At 40.7% G+C, this 18,029-nt stretch overlaps 1 protein-coding gene across 1 annotated transcript; it reads right to left on the bottom strand.

Annotated features, from left to right (window-relative positions):
* Positions 1-2,863: 2,863 nt before the first annotated feature.
* LOC117099281 (zinc finger protein 658-like) lies at positions 2,864-7,147 on the bottom strand. Its single transcript, XM_033238723.1, is given in 3 exon segments — positions 2,864-4,497; positions 4,500-5,912; positions 7,108-7,147. Coding segments are annotated over 3 exon segments (2,895 nt in total). The 3' UTR covers positions 2,864-3,055.
* Between the last annotated feature and the right edge of the window lie 10,882 nt (positions 7,148-18,029).

Raw genomic sequence — 18,029 nt, 5'->3', positions numbered from 1 at the left:
GTCATTGGTCAAGGAATAAAACATACTGATGAATAGTGCTGCTTTTCATCCATGAGTCCAAGATGTTTTGGAGCAGGTTTTAACAGTGCGTCAGCAGTGTTTACCATTAACAGTGAGACTGATGATTTATGCCTGGTCTCACTGGAACCTTCAGAGTCCTCTGCTGTTAGGGCTTGTTGCCTAGCAAGAATATGCCTATGTGTCCAACAGGGTGTAAGAGACACCAGCGGATAATCCATTTTGGGGTTTCTGTTGTGTTTTGTGCACATGTTGATTCCTTATGTGATAGTGAAATTGTGTCCATACAACACTTGCACAAGGAAAAATGGAGTTCGTGCATGGTCCTTACCCAGACCCCTTGCTGTGGGGAAGCCTTTGGCTGTGATGTAAATATTGACTTTAATGGTATTACTATGTGGTACCCTTTCCCTTAATTACTGTCATTTAAGCACTGTCATTTTGGGCCTTGGGAGTTTTCCTTGGCAATGGACTCTTGTTTAATTGCCACTGTTCAAGTACCACATTTTTTTGTAATGTGGCAGTTCTGTAGTTTTAGGCCTTGTGGCCATTTCTCAAGGTGTCACTCGCTTCACTGCCTAGGGAGTTACCTGTTCATAACTGACAGAGGAAACGTAGCTTCTGAGGCCTTCACTTTAGGGTATCCTTTTCTGAGTCCAAACATGATCATGAAGTAGAAACGGACAATAGGGAAAAACTAGTGAAATCTGGAAAAACAAAAGTGTCTAGTTGATAATGTTATTAATGTTTCTTAGTTATAGAAACATATCACAGTAATATGCTAATAGAGGAAACTGGGTGAGGAGTATATACAAACTATCATTGTAATTTTTCTGTAAATACACTCTCAAATTTTTTTTTAAAAAGAGTACTCCTTTTCATCTATACTCTTTTGAAAATTAAGTATGTAGAAAGACATGCTTTTTGACCCTCAATTCCCTTGGGCACTGTGCAGTAAGCTCAAGTAGCATCATGGTATCAGAGACTAAGGAGAATAAAAAAGAAGGAAACATATTTCAGATGGCACCTTTCTGCCAGGAGCGATACGTACCTGAGGAAGGTAAGCAGTGCCAGGGCCAGTCCCACAGCAACTCCTTCATCATCCCTCCCTTTTTCCTCATGAGCTGCCCAAAGCAGCCCCTCAGTGTCTGATGTGCCAGCCCTGGAGGTGCTGATACGTCATCTTTGCAGTGATGCTACTCAATTAACTGTTAACAACAGTGTCAAAGAAATATACCTGTCCTCTAATTCTAAAGATGCCATCATTCTCCCTCACACTATCCTTGCCCACAATATAACAATGGATGGGAATTAGAGACATTTTTCTCAGGTCAACTGATTTATTGCCCTCATGCTCAACCTACCAGATCAAGCTTGCAGAAAGCAAGATGCTCAATGGTGGGAGAAATTGTGACTGGTCTAGGTTTTAAAAATGATCTTGTCTACTTTCTTTTCTGTGCTCATCCAACTGTAGGCTAAAATGATGGCACATTAATAAAATCTTTCTTGGCTAAGATTATGCCACACTGTATGGTTTTACCAAAAGTGAGTCTGCTTTTTTGTACCAGGACTGTACTTCTGGGACAAAGTATCCCTTTTCATTCCAATTCCAAAACCTGCCGTCTTAGTTTGGTAGAAATACCACTGGTTTGCAATGCACAGTGTGAGTAGGTATCATGATGTTGGAGGAAAATATTCTGAACAGGATGCTGAGGCTATGTGCATACAATGGAGGGGAGGAGACGACTTACTTTATATTCACTCTGTGCAAAATAAATCAGTAGAGTGGGATAAAATAAAAATAAAGGCCAAAAAAAAAAAGTATGTAAGAATCACCCTGAACCCCCCTCCCCACCACACACACACACACATACACACACGGTGGCTGGGGAAATCTCAGGGACCTCCAAGGTCCTAGAAAAACTAGGCAAGACTAGTTTTAGGACAAGACTAATTAATATCCAGACATAGCAGGCAGCCAAAATCTAACAGCATCAAGTTGAGGGAAGCCAACAGAGGACAGAGTCAGTCAGAAAAGGAAGTGGCCATGCTCAGTGCAGGTTTGGCTGTTCACGCCCACTAGAACTCACCAGTGTGTTATCATGTTTATATACAGACCCAGAGATGTTCCACATAGCTCAGACTATTCACATTTATTCATATTCTCCACAGAATTCAAATTATTCCATGTTTAACTTCACATTCTACAGTGAGTTTGTCCATAGGCAAATATTTTCTTATATATGTTCTATAAAATTTTTGATACTACAAAACAGAAGTTTTGGTATGTCAGTTCTAGGTGAATATTTTATCTCCAATTCTAAAACTGACATATTTCCTCAGAAAAAATTACCTAGGAAAAATGTCATTTATTCAAAATATGAAATTTTATTATAATTATTTGATGTTTAATGCAATTCATTTTGTGAAGGCTTCTGGGTTTTTCCTTAAATTTTCTGATTTTTAATGAAGGCTCCTGATCATCCTAGATGTTGACAAGTTTTCTTCTTCATGTGAAGTCTCTGATGCACAATAAACTGATAAGTTTTTCTAAAACTGATTATACTCATAGGGTTTCATCTCACTCTAATAGAAAGTTTAGATTAAACTATGTGCATTTAACTCATAAGTCAAACTTGCAAGAGCTTAACAGACTATCAACTTAATTCTTGCTTTAAAGCAACAAAAAGAAAACCCTGCTGCAGACCCCGAAGTGAATTCTGTTCCAGCTTTTCAGACTCTAGCTTCCTTGACCTTGTGCTCTATGGTTTTCAACACACAGGACCCGTGTTTGCTGCAGAAATAACCTCCAATCCATCTTATGCACCAGAAAGACTGTGGGGTATTTTTTTTTTAACAGCCAAGGTTAAGTGTAATATGTATCATTAGCACCACATTCCATGGTCAGTCCTACCTGGATGAATGGCATTTTTTGACAAGCTATGAGCCTAATGGAAAAGGAAATGGCTAAGGGAAAAAAGTTTCCAGCCTATGTGACATGAGTTTCTGCACTACGTGTAGTAAGGGATGCATTCCTTCAGGACTTCCCAAATCCATTACATGCTAGGGTTTTCTCTCTGGTATGCATTCTGGTGTGATGTACTCTAAGAGCTGCCTTACGGACAAAAGTTTTCCCACATTCATCACATTCATAGGGTTTCTCCCCTGTGTGAATTCTCTGGTGTACTCTCAGAGTTGAATTTTGGGCAAAAGCTTTCCCGCATTCGTTACATTCATAAGGTTTCTCCCCTGTGTGAATTCTTTGATGTACTCTGAGGGTTGAATTATGGGCAAATGGCTTCCCACATACATTACATTCATAGGGTTTCTCCCCTGTGTGAACTCTCTGATGGGCACTAACATACGACTTCTCAGAGAAGGTTTTCCCACATTCATTACATTCATAGGGTTTCTCCCCTGAGCGAGTTCTAAGATGTGCTCTGAGATGTGATGTCTTGGAGAAAGTCTTCCCACATTCATTACATTCATAGGGTTTCTCCCCTGTGTGAATTCTGTGATGTGCCCTGAGGGCTGAATTATCAGCAAACGTTTTCCCACATTCATTACACTCATAGGGTTTTTCCCCAGTATGAATTCTCTGATGTGCACAGAGGTGTGTTCTTTGGGAGAAAGTTTTCCCACATTCGTTACATTCATAGGGTTTCTCCCCTGTGTGAATTCTTTGATGCACTATGAGGGCTGCCTTATAGACAAAAGTTTTGCCACATATGTTACATTCATAGGGTTTTTCCCCTGTGTGAATTCTCTCATGTCCACTGAGGTATGATTTCTGGGAGAAAGTTTTTCCACACTTGCTACATTCATAGGGTTTCTCCCCTGTGTGAATCCTCCGATGTATACTGAGGCGTGTCTTCTGGAAAAAAGTTTTTCCACATTCATTACACTCATAGAGTTTCTCCCCTGTATGGATGTTCTGATGTGCTCTAAGGGCTGAATTATGGGCAAACGTTTTCTCACATTCATTACATTCATAGGGTTTCTCCCCTGTATGAATTCTCTGATGTATTTTGAGGGCTGAATTATGGGCAAAAGTTTTCTCACAGTCACTACATTCATAGGGTTTTCTACCTGTGTGAATTCTCTGATGTGCTCTCAGGGCTGGATTGTAGGTGAAAGATCTCCCACATTCATTACATTCATAGGGTTTCTCCCCTGTGTGAATTCTTTGATGTGCCTTGAGAACAGAAATATGGGCAAAAGACCTTCCACATTCATTACATTCATAAGGTTTCTCCCCCGTGTGAATTCTATGATGTGCTCTGAGGGCTGAATTATGGGCAAAAGTTTTCTCACAGTCACTGCATTCGTAGGGCTTCTCACCGGTGTGAATTCTTTGATGTGCTCTCAGGGCTGAGTTATAGGTAAAAGATTTCCCACAGTCATTACATTCATATGGTTTCTCCCCCGTATGAACTCTCTGATGTACACTCAGGGGTGTCTTGTGAGAGAAAGTTTTCTACATTCAACACATTCATAGGGTTTTTCACCTTTGTGAATTCTCTGATGTGCTCTGAGATGTGATGTCTTGGAGAAAGTTTTCCCACATTCAATACATTCATAGGGTTTCTCCCCCATGATAATTCTCTGATGTCCTTTGAGATGTGATGTCTTCCCATATTCACCGCCATCACAGAGTTTCATCTCTGCATCTGTTTTCTGGTGTCCTATGAGGGGTAACTTGTAAGATCTCCCACAGCCATTATCATCACAAGGTTTCTCTTTTGTGTGAATTCTCAGATGTTTACTGAGGTTTGAATTCTGACAGAAAGCTTTCCCACATTCATTACATTCATAAAGTTTGAATCCCACGTAAGTTCCAGGATGCTGAATAGGATGTGAACTTGAACAAAAGGATTTCGCACATTCTTCATATTGGTAAGGTTTCTCTCCTGAGTGGGGCCTCTGATGCTGAATGAGGTGTCCTTTCTGGTAAAAGGATTTTCTGCATTTCCCATGTTCATCAGAAGGGTAGAATTTATCTTCTGTGTGAATTCTCTGATGTGCTGTAAAGTCTAATTTCTGGTAGAGGGCATTTGTACATTCATTATATTCACCAAATTTATCTCCAGTTTGTGTTTTCTGATGTACTATATGGGCTGAGCTCTGGGTAAAATTTTCTCCACATTTATTGCTTTCAAAAGCACTCCGTCCTGTAATAGTTCTCTGAGATTGAGTGAGGGGTGACTTCCTACTGACATTAATCCCCCTTTCATTACACTCATAGTGTGTCATAGCCATGTGAACTTTGTTGTATTCAACAGTGGTAGTTTTGTCACAGGATGTCCCATATTCATTAAGATCAGAGCATTTCTCCCTTGTGTCAGTTTTCATGTGGTTAAATAAAGTGGTTTTATCAAAGTTTTTTCTAAATTCATCATCCTTACAGGACTTTTCTCCTGTTGGAAAACTCTCAGGTGTAATACAAATTGTCTTATCATGTAAACCTTGTCCAGATCCATCACATTCAAAAGATTCCTCCAAAGTTTGAAATTTCCAATACCGATCTTTCTTATAACTGGAAGCTTTCGCATTTTTACCATGTTCATAAGATTTCTGTCCAGGATGAGCTTTCTCATGATTAATATCAAGCTGCAATTTCTCACACACATTCGTGTATTCAGCCTTCTTTCTTGAATATTTTCTTTCACTTATAATTAATTCAGAAGCGATTGGCAAATTCATTCTATGAGAATCACATTTACAGGGTAGTTTTTCTGAAAACTCTGGAGCTATTTCCAGATTAGATGGGTTTTCTAAAACTTTCTGTCCTTCTTTACTTAATGTTTTGTCAGCATCACTGATGAATATTTCTTGCCACAGAGGTTTTTCTTGTTTTTCCCAGATCCCTTTGATGTGATCAACTTTAAAATACCCTAAAATGAGAAAAATTTAAAATATACTATAAACCTTACATTTGTCATGGAGAAGAACTTATACTCATGTCTTGATTTTGATTTTGGTTTTTGAGATAGGGTATTGCTCTGTCACCCAGGCTGGAGTGCAGTGGCGTGATCATAGCTCACTGCATCCTTGTACTCCTAGGCTCAAGCGATCCTCCCACTAGGTGGGACTACAGGGGTATGCCACCATGTCCTGTTAATTTTTTTATATTTAGTAGAGACAGGGTCTTGCTATGTTGCCCAGGCTGATCTTAAACTCCTGAGCTCAAGTGATCCTCCTGCCCTGACCTCCCAAAGTGCTGGGATTACAGGCATGAACCACTGTGCCCAGCCCGTGTTTTGTTATGTATTTTATTAAAGATTACATTTCCAAAGATTAAATAATTCATGCACACAGATAGATTCTCTCCTCATGCATGCTGTTTATAAAACAGGAATTATTTCCGGGGCCAGTCAAGGCGGAGTAGCCCCTTTCCTCCCACATCTTCCCTCTTACAATTAAAAATCCTGAGACAAAATACAAAACAAAACAAAAAATTAACAAATATAAACAAAGACCACAAAATGGAAAGAAAGTGAACTTCGGACTTAAGAAATGACACAGTGGAGAATTCCAAGGCTATTCTATATCTTCGACCGGGTGCTGAAGAAACCTACAATTCTGCGCTGACAGGCATAGACAAAAAGAGCACAAAGAAAAGCCTGCTCCTTCCAGTCAGAGGTCTGAGACAATGGTGGTCTAACAGAACAGGAAACACCTTTGATGTTTTCTTATGCACAGGCCAAACCAAAATGATACACTCCTGTGGTTCCATGGAGTCTGAGGCAGGGAGCTAATTTTCCCCTGCCACAGATACAGAGGATCTGCATGCTCTTGTATGTTTCCTTCCATGAGCCATGAAGAATCCTGAGAAAGTTCCATTCTTGGGATATGCCAGGAGATAGTCACAGCAGCCACTACCAAAATTCTGTCTAGAACCAAATTATTATTTAATTTATGGAACAAATGTCTTGATCTGCAAGGGCAAGAATATAATAAGTTGTGTTAGGGCACTGACAGGAACTCATAGCAGCTATGGGAAGGAAAGAAGAAGAAAAGCAGCACAGAAGAACAGAGGCAGGAATACACAGTAGGCCCAAAACTCAAACAGAAGAGATAAAGTAGCACTTGTGATAACCATGGCCTCAAACCTGAAGACACAATGCATTCGACAGCTAAATTCACATTCTTCTGAAATGCACATGGAACAGTCATCAAAACAGACTACATTCTAGACTGTAAGACAAACTTTCACAAATATATACGAAATAAATTATACGGAGGATGATCTTGAGTCACAGAGAAATTATACCAGAAATCGATTGTAAGTTAAATATTCCTAATTAACCCATGGGTGAAAGAAGAATTCTCGAATGACGTATTTTGAAGTGAATGAAAACAAAACAACACAAGAATACAGAAATTTGTGGATACAGCTAAGGCAGTACACAGAGATAAATTTAGGGCTTAAATTATTTTGGCCAGGTGTGGTGGCTCACGTCTGTAATCCCAGCACTTTGAGAGGCCAAGGTGGGTGGATCACAAGGTCAGGAGTTTGAGACCAGCCTGACCAACCTGGTGAAACCCCGTCTCTACTAAAAATACAAAAATTAGCCAGGCGTGGTGGTGCACAACTGTAATCCCAGCTACTTGGGAGGCTGAGGCAGGAGAATTGCTTGAACTCAGGAGGTGGAGCTTGCAGTGAGCCGAGACCGCACCACAGCACTCCAGCCTGGGCGACAGAGCAAGACTCTGTCTCCAAAAAAAAAAAAAAAAAAAAAGATATTTGAAAAGAAAGACCTCCAGTCAGATGCTTGTTTCCCCTTTAAGAAACTAGACAAAGAGGCCGGGCGCGGTGGCTCAAGCCTGTAATCCCAGCACTTTGGGAGGCCGAGACGGGCGGATCACGAGGTCAGGAGATCGAGACCATCCTGGCTAATATGGTGAAACCCCGTCTCTACTAAAAAATACAAAAAACTAGCCGGGCGACGAGGCGGGCGCCTGTAGTCCCAGCTACTCGGGAGGCTGAGACAGGAGAATGGCGTGAACCCGGGAGGCGGAGCTTGCAGTGAGCTGAGAGCTGGCCACTGCACTCCAGCCTGGGCGGCAGAGCCAGACTCCATCTCAAAAAAAAAAAAAAAAAAAGAAACTAGACAAAGAGAGGACATTAAATTGAAAGAAAGTAGAAGGATGGAAAAAAAGTCAAACCAAAAGCTTAATTATTTAAAAAGTTTTTTTAATGATAAAAACCATCAGAGAGAAAAAAAGAGAAGACACAAATTATCAATACCAAAAATGCAAGAGAGGACTAACTACTAACAGACATTCACGAGATCATAAAACAGCATTAACAATAACTCTGTCTTAGTTTGGGCTACTATGACAAATTACAATAGATTAAATGGCTTAAAGAATAAACATTTGTTTTTCTCAGTTCAGGAGACTGGAAGTCCGAGAGTAGGGTGCCAACATGACTGTGTTCTTGTGAAGACCTCTTCTAGGTTACAGACTACTCACTTCTTATTATAGCCTTATATGGTGAAAAGTGAAGTAGCTAGCTCTGACATCGTTTTGTAAGAGCATTCTAATCTCTCTATTTTTCTAACTATAAAAGCAAACTACCTTTATTTGGACAATCTAAGTGGAAAGAAGGGGTACGTCAATGTGTACTGTAACCACAGAGAACATATTCTATGTCAAATGTTAAAACATAATGGCAGAATCATCTAAAAGACATTTATTTCTAAAGGAGCGGTCAGTGAAAAGGGTATTTATGACAACATAACATATTAACTTAATTCAGTATAATGGAGGATATGTTAACTGAATGTGTAATTTACTCAAATTTTAACTATGTTTGTATATGTAAATAAGGCTTAAGAATGTAATTAAATCTTCCTCTAAATGTGTGTGTGTGTGTGTGTATGTATATATGTCTGCATGTGTGTATGTGCAGTTCCAAATAACTTCTGGACCAAATGGTTTTAACTAGTGAATTCTACCAAACATCCAAGGAAGAAATAATACCGATCCTACACGTCTTCTAGAAAATAAAAGATGGAATATTTCCCAAATCATTTTATAAGGCCTGCCTCATCCTCATAGCAAGATTAGGCAAATACTATTCAAGAAAAGAAACCTTCAAACCAGTATCTCCCATAACATAAATGCAAAAATGTCCCAAAAAGTACACAGAAATATATAAACACAGATAATATATCAGTGAAATTTACCTCAAAAATGCCAGTTACTACACTGTAATACTATAAAAACTGTAGTTTTTATGCTACATTTTAGGTTAATGTAATCTCCTATCAGTAGTCTGAAGAACTAAAATCACACAATACATCAATGCCAAAAATTTTAACAAAATTCAAAACCTATTTGTTAATTTAATAAAAATAATCTATAAAAAGTCTATAACTAACATTATACTCAAGAGAGATTGACTGTTTTCCCTCTAAGATCAGGAAAAAGACAAGGATGCCCATTACCAGTACCTTTACACAAGATTGCACTGGAAGGACTGACCAGTGCAAAAAGGCAAGAATAAAAACACAAAGATACAGAGTAAACTTACACAGAAAATAATTAAAAATCTAAAAAGCTCCTTGAACTAATAAGTGTTTTTAGCAAGGGCAGAATCTAAGGCCAATGTACAAATCTATGCCTACAAACACACAATGACGAACTGGAATTTTAAATCAGAGAAACAATATTTACCACAGCACCAAAACAAAATTTAAAACAAAATTTAAAAAGCCTCGCTATCTGTGTTCTAAAAACTAAAAAACATTGATGAAAGAAATCAAAGAAATACTAAATAAATCAGTAGGGATATTTTGTGTATGGACTGGAAGACTGTACATTGTTGTCAATTCTCTTTAATTTGCTCTACAGATTCAATGCCACCCCAGTTTAAATGCCAACATGTTTCCTTTGTAAAGATCATGAACCTCATTTAAAAATTTATACAGAAGATGAAACCTGGAGAAGTACTTGACTTCAAAACTTAATAAGCTAGAGTAATCAAGTTAATGTGGTATTGGCATAAGGAAAGACATGTAGATGAATGAAAAGGAATAGAAACTACAAAAATAGACCCACAAATACATAGCCATCTGTTTTCTTTTTCTTTTTTTTTTTTTTTTTTTCTTTTTTTGAGACGGAGTCTCACTCTGTCGCCGGGGCTGGAGTGCAGTGGCCGGATCTCAGCTCACTGCAAGCTCCGCCTCCCGGGTTCACGCCATTCTCCTGGCTCAGCCTCCGGAGTAGCTGGGACTACAGGCGCCCGCCACCTCGCCCGGCTAGTTTTTTGGTATTTTTTAGTAGAGACGGAGTTTCACAATGTTAGCCAGGATGGTCTCGATCTCCTGACCTCGTGATCCGCCCGTCTCGGCCTCCCAAAGTGCTGGGATTACAGGCTTGAGCCACCGCGCCCGGCCCTGTTTTCTAAGAAAGGTGGAAATGCTGTTCAGTGGAGAAGTAACAAATCTTTTCAAAAAGTCATGCTGGAATAACTGGACTCCCTGTTCCAAAAACATTAAACTTGACACATAACTCATACTTTATATAGAATTTGAATTTAACACAAAATGGATTATCAACTCAGTGTAAAAACTGAAGCTGTAAAATTTCTAGAAGAAAATAGGACTCGGCCGGGCGCGGTGGCTCAAGCCTGTAATCCTAGCACTTTGGGAGGCCGAGACGGGCGGATCACGAGGTCAGGAGATCGAGACCATCCTGACTAACACGGTGAAACCCCGTCTCTACTAAAAACTATAAAAAACTAGCCGGGCGAGGTGGCGACGCCTGTAGTCCCAGCTACTCGGGAGGCTGAGGCAGGAGAATGGCGTGAACCCGGGAGGCGGAGCTTGCAGTGAGCTGAGATCCCGCCACAGCACTCCAGCCTGGGTGACAGCGCGAGACTCCGTCTCAAAAAAAAAAAAAAAAAAAAAAAAAAAAAAAGAAAATAGGACTCCTAAATCTGTTACTTTGAGTTTCAAAGTTTCTAGATAGAACAACAAAAGCAGGTTCTGTAAAAGAAAATAAGTTGGACTTTATCAAAATTAATATTCAGTTTTAGTGAGCCTCCTCTGAAGTTATACTAGCGGGAGTGAGAAGCAGCATCACTGCCTGCCTCGTGGGGATGCAAGTCCGGTCCCCGACTGATCTGATGCCCTGGGGGTGGAAGAGGAGGCTTCTACATTTTTGTTTTTTTCTTTTTGAGACAGAGTCTCGCTCTTGTTCCCCAGGCTGGAGTGTAATGGCACAATCTCGGCTCACTGCAACCTCTGCTTCCCAGGTTCAAGTGATTCTCCTGCCTCAGCCTCCTGAGTAGTTGGGATTACAGGTGCCCACCACCGTGCCTGGTTAATTTCTATACTGTACTTTTAGTACAGACGGGGTTTCGCAATGTTGGTCAGGCTAGTCTCGAACTCCTGACCTTAGATGATCCGCCTGCCTCAGCCTCCCAAAGTGCTGGGATTACAAACGTGAGTCACCGCACCCGGCCGAGGCTTCTACATTAACCCTGGGCATGGGTGAAAGATCAAGGGCCCCCCGAGGACTCTGATGACACTATAACCACCTTGTATTTTGTCAGGGGCCAAGACCCCTAGTGCATCTGCATTCTTCTTTCCACCCTTCAGTAGTGAGATCTCAGCTCACCATTATCTCCACCTCCCAGGTTCGAGCAATTCTCATGCCTCAGCCTCCCAAATAGCTGGGATTACAGGCGCAAGCCACCATGAGTGGCCAATTTTTTTGTATTTTTGGTAGAGACAGGGTTTTGCCATGTTGGCTAGGCTGGTCTCAAACTCCTGGCCTCAAGTGATCTGCCTGCCTCGGCCTCCCAAAGTTCTGAGATTACAAGTGTGAGCCACTGTGCCTGGCTAGATATTGCATTTTTTACAAACTGAAGGTTTGTGGCAACCCTGAGTTAGGCAAGTCTGTTGGCGCCATTTTTCCAACAGCCAGTGCTCACTTTGTGTCTGACTCAGCAGTTTTTAGCAATCAAATATTTTAAATAGGGCACGCATGCTGTTGTTTAGACATGTTATTGCACATCTACAAGACTAAAGTATAGTGTAAACATAACTTTCATAAGCCCTAGGAAAACAAAAATTGTAACTTGCTTTATTGCGAAATCTGCTTCATTGTAGTGGTCTGGAACGGAAACTGCAGTATCTCTGAGGCCTGCCTATATAATATATACATATATTCAGCTGCACTTAGTGGGTAGAAAGGAATACATTTACTCCATCCTTCCCCTGGTAATGCATTCTGTATTTTATTAAATCCTTCCCTAAGAAGAGTCATTAACCTATTCTCTATGATCTTCTAGAATATTTCTACTTTTGCTTTGATAATTAGGTCTTGGCCGGGCGCGGTGGCTCAAGCCTGTAATCCCAGCACTTTGGGAGGCCGAGACGGGCGGATCACGAGGTCAGGAGATCGAGACCATCCTGGCTAACACGGTGAAACCCCGTCTCTACTAAAGAATACAAAAAACTAGCCGGGCGAGGTGGCGGGCGCCTGTAGTCCCAGCTGCTCGGGAGGCTGAGGCAGGAGAATGGCGTGAACCCGGGAGGCGGAGCTTGCAGTGAGCCGAGATCTGGCCACTGCACTCCAGTCTGGGCGACAGAGCGAGACTCCGCCTCAAAAAAAAAAAAAAAAAAAAAAGATAATTAGGTCTTAAGCCAACTGAATTTGATTTTTTTGTTTTGATCTATATGGATACCTCAAGATCCTTTCCCCATTGTTCTCCAGTGTCATCTAAGATCACTCTCTATCAAGTGCATGTTTTTTCTTGAACTTTCTACTCTGTTTCACTAATTTACTAAATCATCCCACCCCCCAACTCCATGCTACTTAGCTACACAGAGTTTTACATAAAGCCTCAATATCTGGTACAGCAGCAAATCCTCCTGTATCACTGTCTGTATGAATGGGATTGTGTTTGGTATAGCATTACATCTTTACAAATGTATCCCCCCTTGAATTTATTATATAGGTGTTTCCTCTGTTTTATCTTCGATAGGGTTAGCTAAAGTTTAATTCATTTTATTTTTATTGCAAGAAATATTCCATTTCTGTTTTCCATTTATTTCTAATTTTTTTTTTTCTTTTTTGAGTCGGAGTCTCGCTCTGTCACCCAGGTTGGAGTGCAGTGGCGTGATCTTGGCTCACTGCATGCTCTCCCTCCCGGGTTCACGCCATTCTCCTGCCTCAACCTCCCGGGTAGCTGGGACTGCAAGCGCCCACCACCACGCCTGGCTAATTTTTTGTATTTTTAGTAGAGATGGGGTTTCATCGTGTTAGCCAATTAATTTCTAATTTTACTTTTTTTTTTTTTTTTGAGACGGAGTCTTGCTCTGCCACCCAGGCTGGAGTGCAGTGGCCGGATCTCAGCTCACTGCAAGCTCCGCCTCCCAGGTTTACGCCATTCTCCTGCCTCAGCCTCCCAAGTAGCTGGGACTACAGGCGCCTGCCTCGTCGCCTGGCTAGTTTTTTGTATTTTTAAGTAGAGACAGGGTTTCACCGTATTAGCCAGGATGGTCTCGATCTCCTGACCTCGTGATCCGCCCGTCTCGGCCTCCCAAAGTGCTGGGATTACAGGCTTGAGCCACCATGCCTGGCCTCTAATTTTACTTTTAAATTCTGCTTTCATTACTGTATTTTTGATGCTATTCTTGCTTAATTTATTAATGAGACTACGACTTTCCTTCTGTCCACTACTTTAGCTCTATCTGATGGTTTCTAACTTGCAGCTACAATTATTTCATTACAGAAATCAACTCCAAAATTGCATTACACTTGTTTGCATATTGTTTAAAAGAGATACTTTAAAATTTTTTCAAGTGGATTTTTTTCATTTTATTATTAATTTCTAGATTTAGCAAACTAGGTTCAGAGAATGCTGTTTGTGTTTATTCTAATTTGTTGAAGTTATTGAGGTTTTCTCTTTAAACTAATAGTATACTCTCACTATTTTATCATTATTCCATTAAAACATTAAAGTTTTGTTTTTTGCATTAGCATACATATATACAAATGTATGGTTCACTTTAATACAAATGTAATTTATACCCTCTCTAGGCATATTTACTTGTTGTCCATTGTACCTACTGTTTAATCAGATAAGACATATTATGATGTCCTAATTCTAATGAGTTTTAAGTTCTTAGAACTCCATTATTTTATGTTTTGGAAACATTGATATTATATTATTTGGTACAGTCATTCAAATCCTTAAAGGTTTTCATTTCCCTGTGCTCTTGAGCGAGAGCTCTTCCTACTTTAATGAATTTATTGCCTGAATTCAAATCTGAATGATACAGAACATGAAACCTACATTATTTTATCTTTATTGACTCAACAACTTTACCGATGTTTTATAATGATCTTTCTATGTTACTTATTTAGGGATATCCTTTTTAGACAATCAGTGTGATCCAATAATTTACATTTAGTGACTTGGCAACATGCTTGACGTAAATGATGTCCATCTTTATGTGATGCTATTTGTTGGTATGACTTCAAACAGATACCTTAATTGTGCTTCACTTCTAATAATTAAGATGATTTTACTTTTCTGTTCTAAAAATGACATTGAAAACTATAGTTTTTTAAGATTCCTGGAATCATTTATTAGTACAAAAGCTAATAGGCATATAAAAAGATCCCTGATATCATTAGTGACCAGGGAAATTGTTATAGACTTATTTGTGCCCTTCCCAAATTCTTGTCTTGAAGCCCTAACCCCCAGTGTAACTGTATTTGCAGGCAAGGCCTTCAAGGAGGCAGAAAGGGTAAAAATGAGGTCATAAGGAAGGACCCTAATCCAGTAGTACTGATATCTTTATGAGCAGAGGAAGAAACACCAGAGTATTCTCTCTCCCACTGCATGTGCACAGAGGAAAGGCCACATGAAAATACAGCAAGAAAGTGGCTGTCGTCAAGCCAGGAAGAGACGCGTCACCAGAAACCAACTTATTAGCACTTTCTTCTTGGACTTCCAGCCTCCAGAATCATGAGAATTTCCGTTGTTTAAGCTACCCAGCCTATGGTATTTTATTATGATAACCCTAGCTGACTAATAGAGAAATGTACATCAAAACCACAGTGAGATATCACTTTGTATCCCTAGGGTGGCTCAAATCAAAAAGTCAAATAATAAGTATTGGTGAGGATGTGGAGAAATCACAACCCCACATGCTATTGTTAGGGACGGAAAAAGGTGCATTTAGAAAAACAGTCTGGCCGGGCGCGGTGGCTCAAGCCTGTAATCCCAGCACTTTGGGAGACCGAGACGGGCGGATCACGGGGTCAGGAGATCGAGACCATCCTGGCTAACACGGTGAAACCCCGTCTCTATTAAAAAATACAAAAAACTAGCCGGGCGAGGTGGCGGGCGCCTGTAGTCCCAGCTACTCGGGAGGCTGAGGCAGGAGAATGGCGTAAACCCGGGAGGCGGAGCTTGCAGTGAGCTGAGATCCGGCCACTGCACTCCAGCCTGGGCGACAGAGCGAGACTCCGTCTCAAAAAAAAAGAAAAACAGTCTGGTGGTTCCTCAAACAGATAAAGACACGAATACCAAATGACCCAGCAGCTTCACTCCTAGGAATACACACGAGAGAAATAAAAACAATTGTCCATACAGAAACTTGTAAATAAATGTTTATATTAGCATTATTTGTAGGTGGAATCCCAAATACCTACTGACTGATGAATGGACAGACAGGTAGTATATCCATACAATGGAACATTATTTGGCCATAAAAAGAATGAAACATGCATTCTATAACAGCACTCGTAAACATTATGCTAGGCAAAATAAACCAATCGCAAAAGACCACATATTATATATGATTCCATTTATATAAAATGTCCAAAATAGGCAGATCTATAGAGACAGAAGTAGACTGGTGGTTACCTAGGGCTGCAGAGGGCGGGGGGGACAGGAGAGTGGTAACTAAAGGGTACAGGTTTCTTTGAGGTGATGAAAATTAACTGTGGTGATGTTTACATATACAGTCATCCCCTGGGGAGTTGGTTCCAGGATTCTCTTGAATACCAAAATCCATAAATGCCCAAGTCCTTGATAAAAATGGCATAGCATTTGCATATAACCTATGCACATCCTCTTGTATACTTTAAATCATCACCATATTAATTATGCTACCTAATATAATGTAAATAGTTGTTATACTGTATTGTTCAGAGCAGTAGAGGTGAAAAGTACTGGCTCTGAAACCAAACCGCCCAGCTTTGTGTCTTGGCTTTGCCGCTTACTCTACAACCTTAGCTAATGACCTAAGTTCTCTTGGTTTCCTCATCTCTAAAATAAGGATATCTGTCTACTTCTGAAGTTATGTGAGAATTAAATGACTAATATATATGAACAATTTGGAACAGTGTTCGGCAGTTCGGTATACAGTAACTTCTCATCAAATGTTGTGGCCCACGCCACACAGCTATCACACAAAAATAGATCAATAGTGAACCGCTCTGATTAAAGTTGGGGTGCAGTGGGCTGGGAGCTGAGCCTTGTCCACAAGTCCACCTCTACCACCTTGTCTGAGGTCTTAACCTATCCAGTCCTAAATTCCTGAGACTTCAACGACTCTCTCTGCCAAATGATGTGGGTCTCACAGTGGCCTTTTAGAAGTCTGTCTACGGCGCACTGTGCTAAAGAATGGGGTGACAGCAACTGACCATTTTAGGTAGAGTTCTAGCACAAAAGGCTACTCTCAATGTTATTAAGCATAAATTATGACTACAGCCACGAAATATCAAATGATTAATCAAAAAAAAAAAAAAGCAAAACACTCTTCTACTTGATAAGCACATAAATGTTTTTTTTTTCCTTTTTATTTACTTTTACTTACTTAAATTTTTAGAGACGGGGTCTTGCTGTGTTGCCCAGACTACACTCAAACTCCTGGGCTCAAGTGATCCTCTAGCCTCAGCCTCCCTAGTAGCTGGGACTACAGGAAGAAGCTACTGCACCCGACTCTTTTTTTTTTTGAGATGGAGTCTCATTCTGTGACCTAGGCTGGAGTGCAGTGGCACAATCTCAGCTTACAGCAACCTCCACCTCCCAGGTTCAAACTACTCTCGTGCCTCAGCCTCCCCAGTAGCTGGGATTACAGGCACATGCCACTACGCTGAGTTAATTATTATTATTATTTTAAGCAAAATGGGGTTTTGCTATGTTGCCCGGGCTGGACTCAAACTCCTGGCCTCAAGCGATCCACCCACCTCAGCCTCCCAAAGTGCTGGGATTATAGGCATGAGCCACTGTGCCAGACCTCAATTTTTTAATAACAATGATTGGGGTGGGGGGCAGTCCACAAAATGGATAGAACAGCCTTGAAGGAAATATAGAACTCAGAAGGATATGGTTAACAAAAATGCCTTTGAAGGAAGCACATGTCACTCCTGAGAAGTTTATGGTTGGCTTCACCACTTGCCTGCTTTATTCATTCTGGTACCTTCTCTTTGCCCTTCCTAAGCCATGGCTCTGGCCCGGTTTCAAGCACAGACTTAGTCAACACTGGGTTCTAACATTCTGAAGACTTGCTTGGGAACAAGAAAGCCTTGCATCAACCACAGGCTCCGTCAAAGGAATGGCCCCCTGATATCTCATAGCCTATGGCTAGTCAGGGTCACTGGGAGGTGAGGACAAAGTCTAGAAACCAACAACCCAGCCAGATGTTCTGGAATTAGGTCATAATGAGGGATACGTGGTCTACTTATGTGCCAAACACCTTGTTCTAGACCATTCCCAACATTCCTGACTAGGTGCAACCTCCTGGTGATTCTGGTTTTATAGCTATGCGACTACGTGATCACAAGAGCAAAGAAGCCCTCATGTATCTGAAGACTGGGGCCGCCTATAAACCTGAAACTAGCCCAAGGCAAATTAGAGCTTTCACCAGCCCAAAGAAAGCATCCAAAAGTTCAAACAGCTGGGAAAATTTGGGCAGAGGTGGCCCTCTCCAGAAAAGGTGGATTGCTGGACAGCACAACCACAGAGACAGAAG

Source organism: Trachypithecus francoisi, unplaced genomic scaffold, assembly GCF_009764315.1.
Source record: "Trachypithecus francoisi isolate TF-2019V2 unplaced genomic scaffold, Tfra_2.0 Lachesis_group16, whole genome shotgun sequence".
NCBI classification, from domain to species: Eukaryota; Metazoa; Chordata; class Mammalia; order Primates; family Cercopithecidae; genus Trachypithecus; species Trachypithecus francoisi.
Note: the sequence above shows the minus strand (reverse complement) of the source record. Positions and strands in the feature narration are given on the sequence as shown.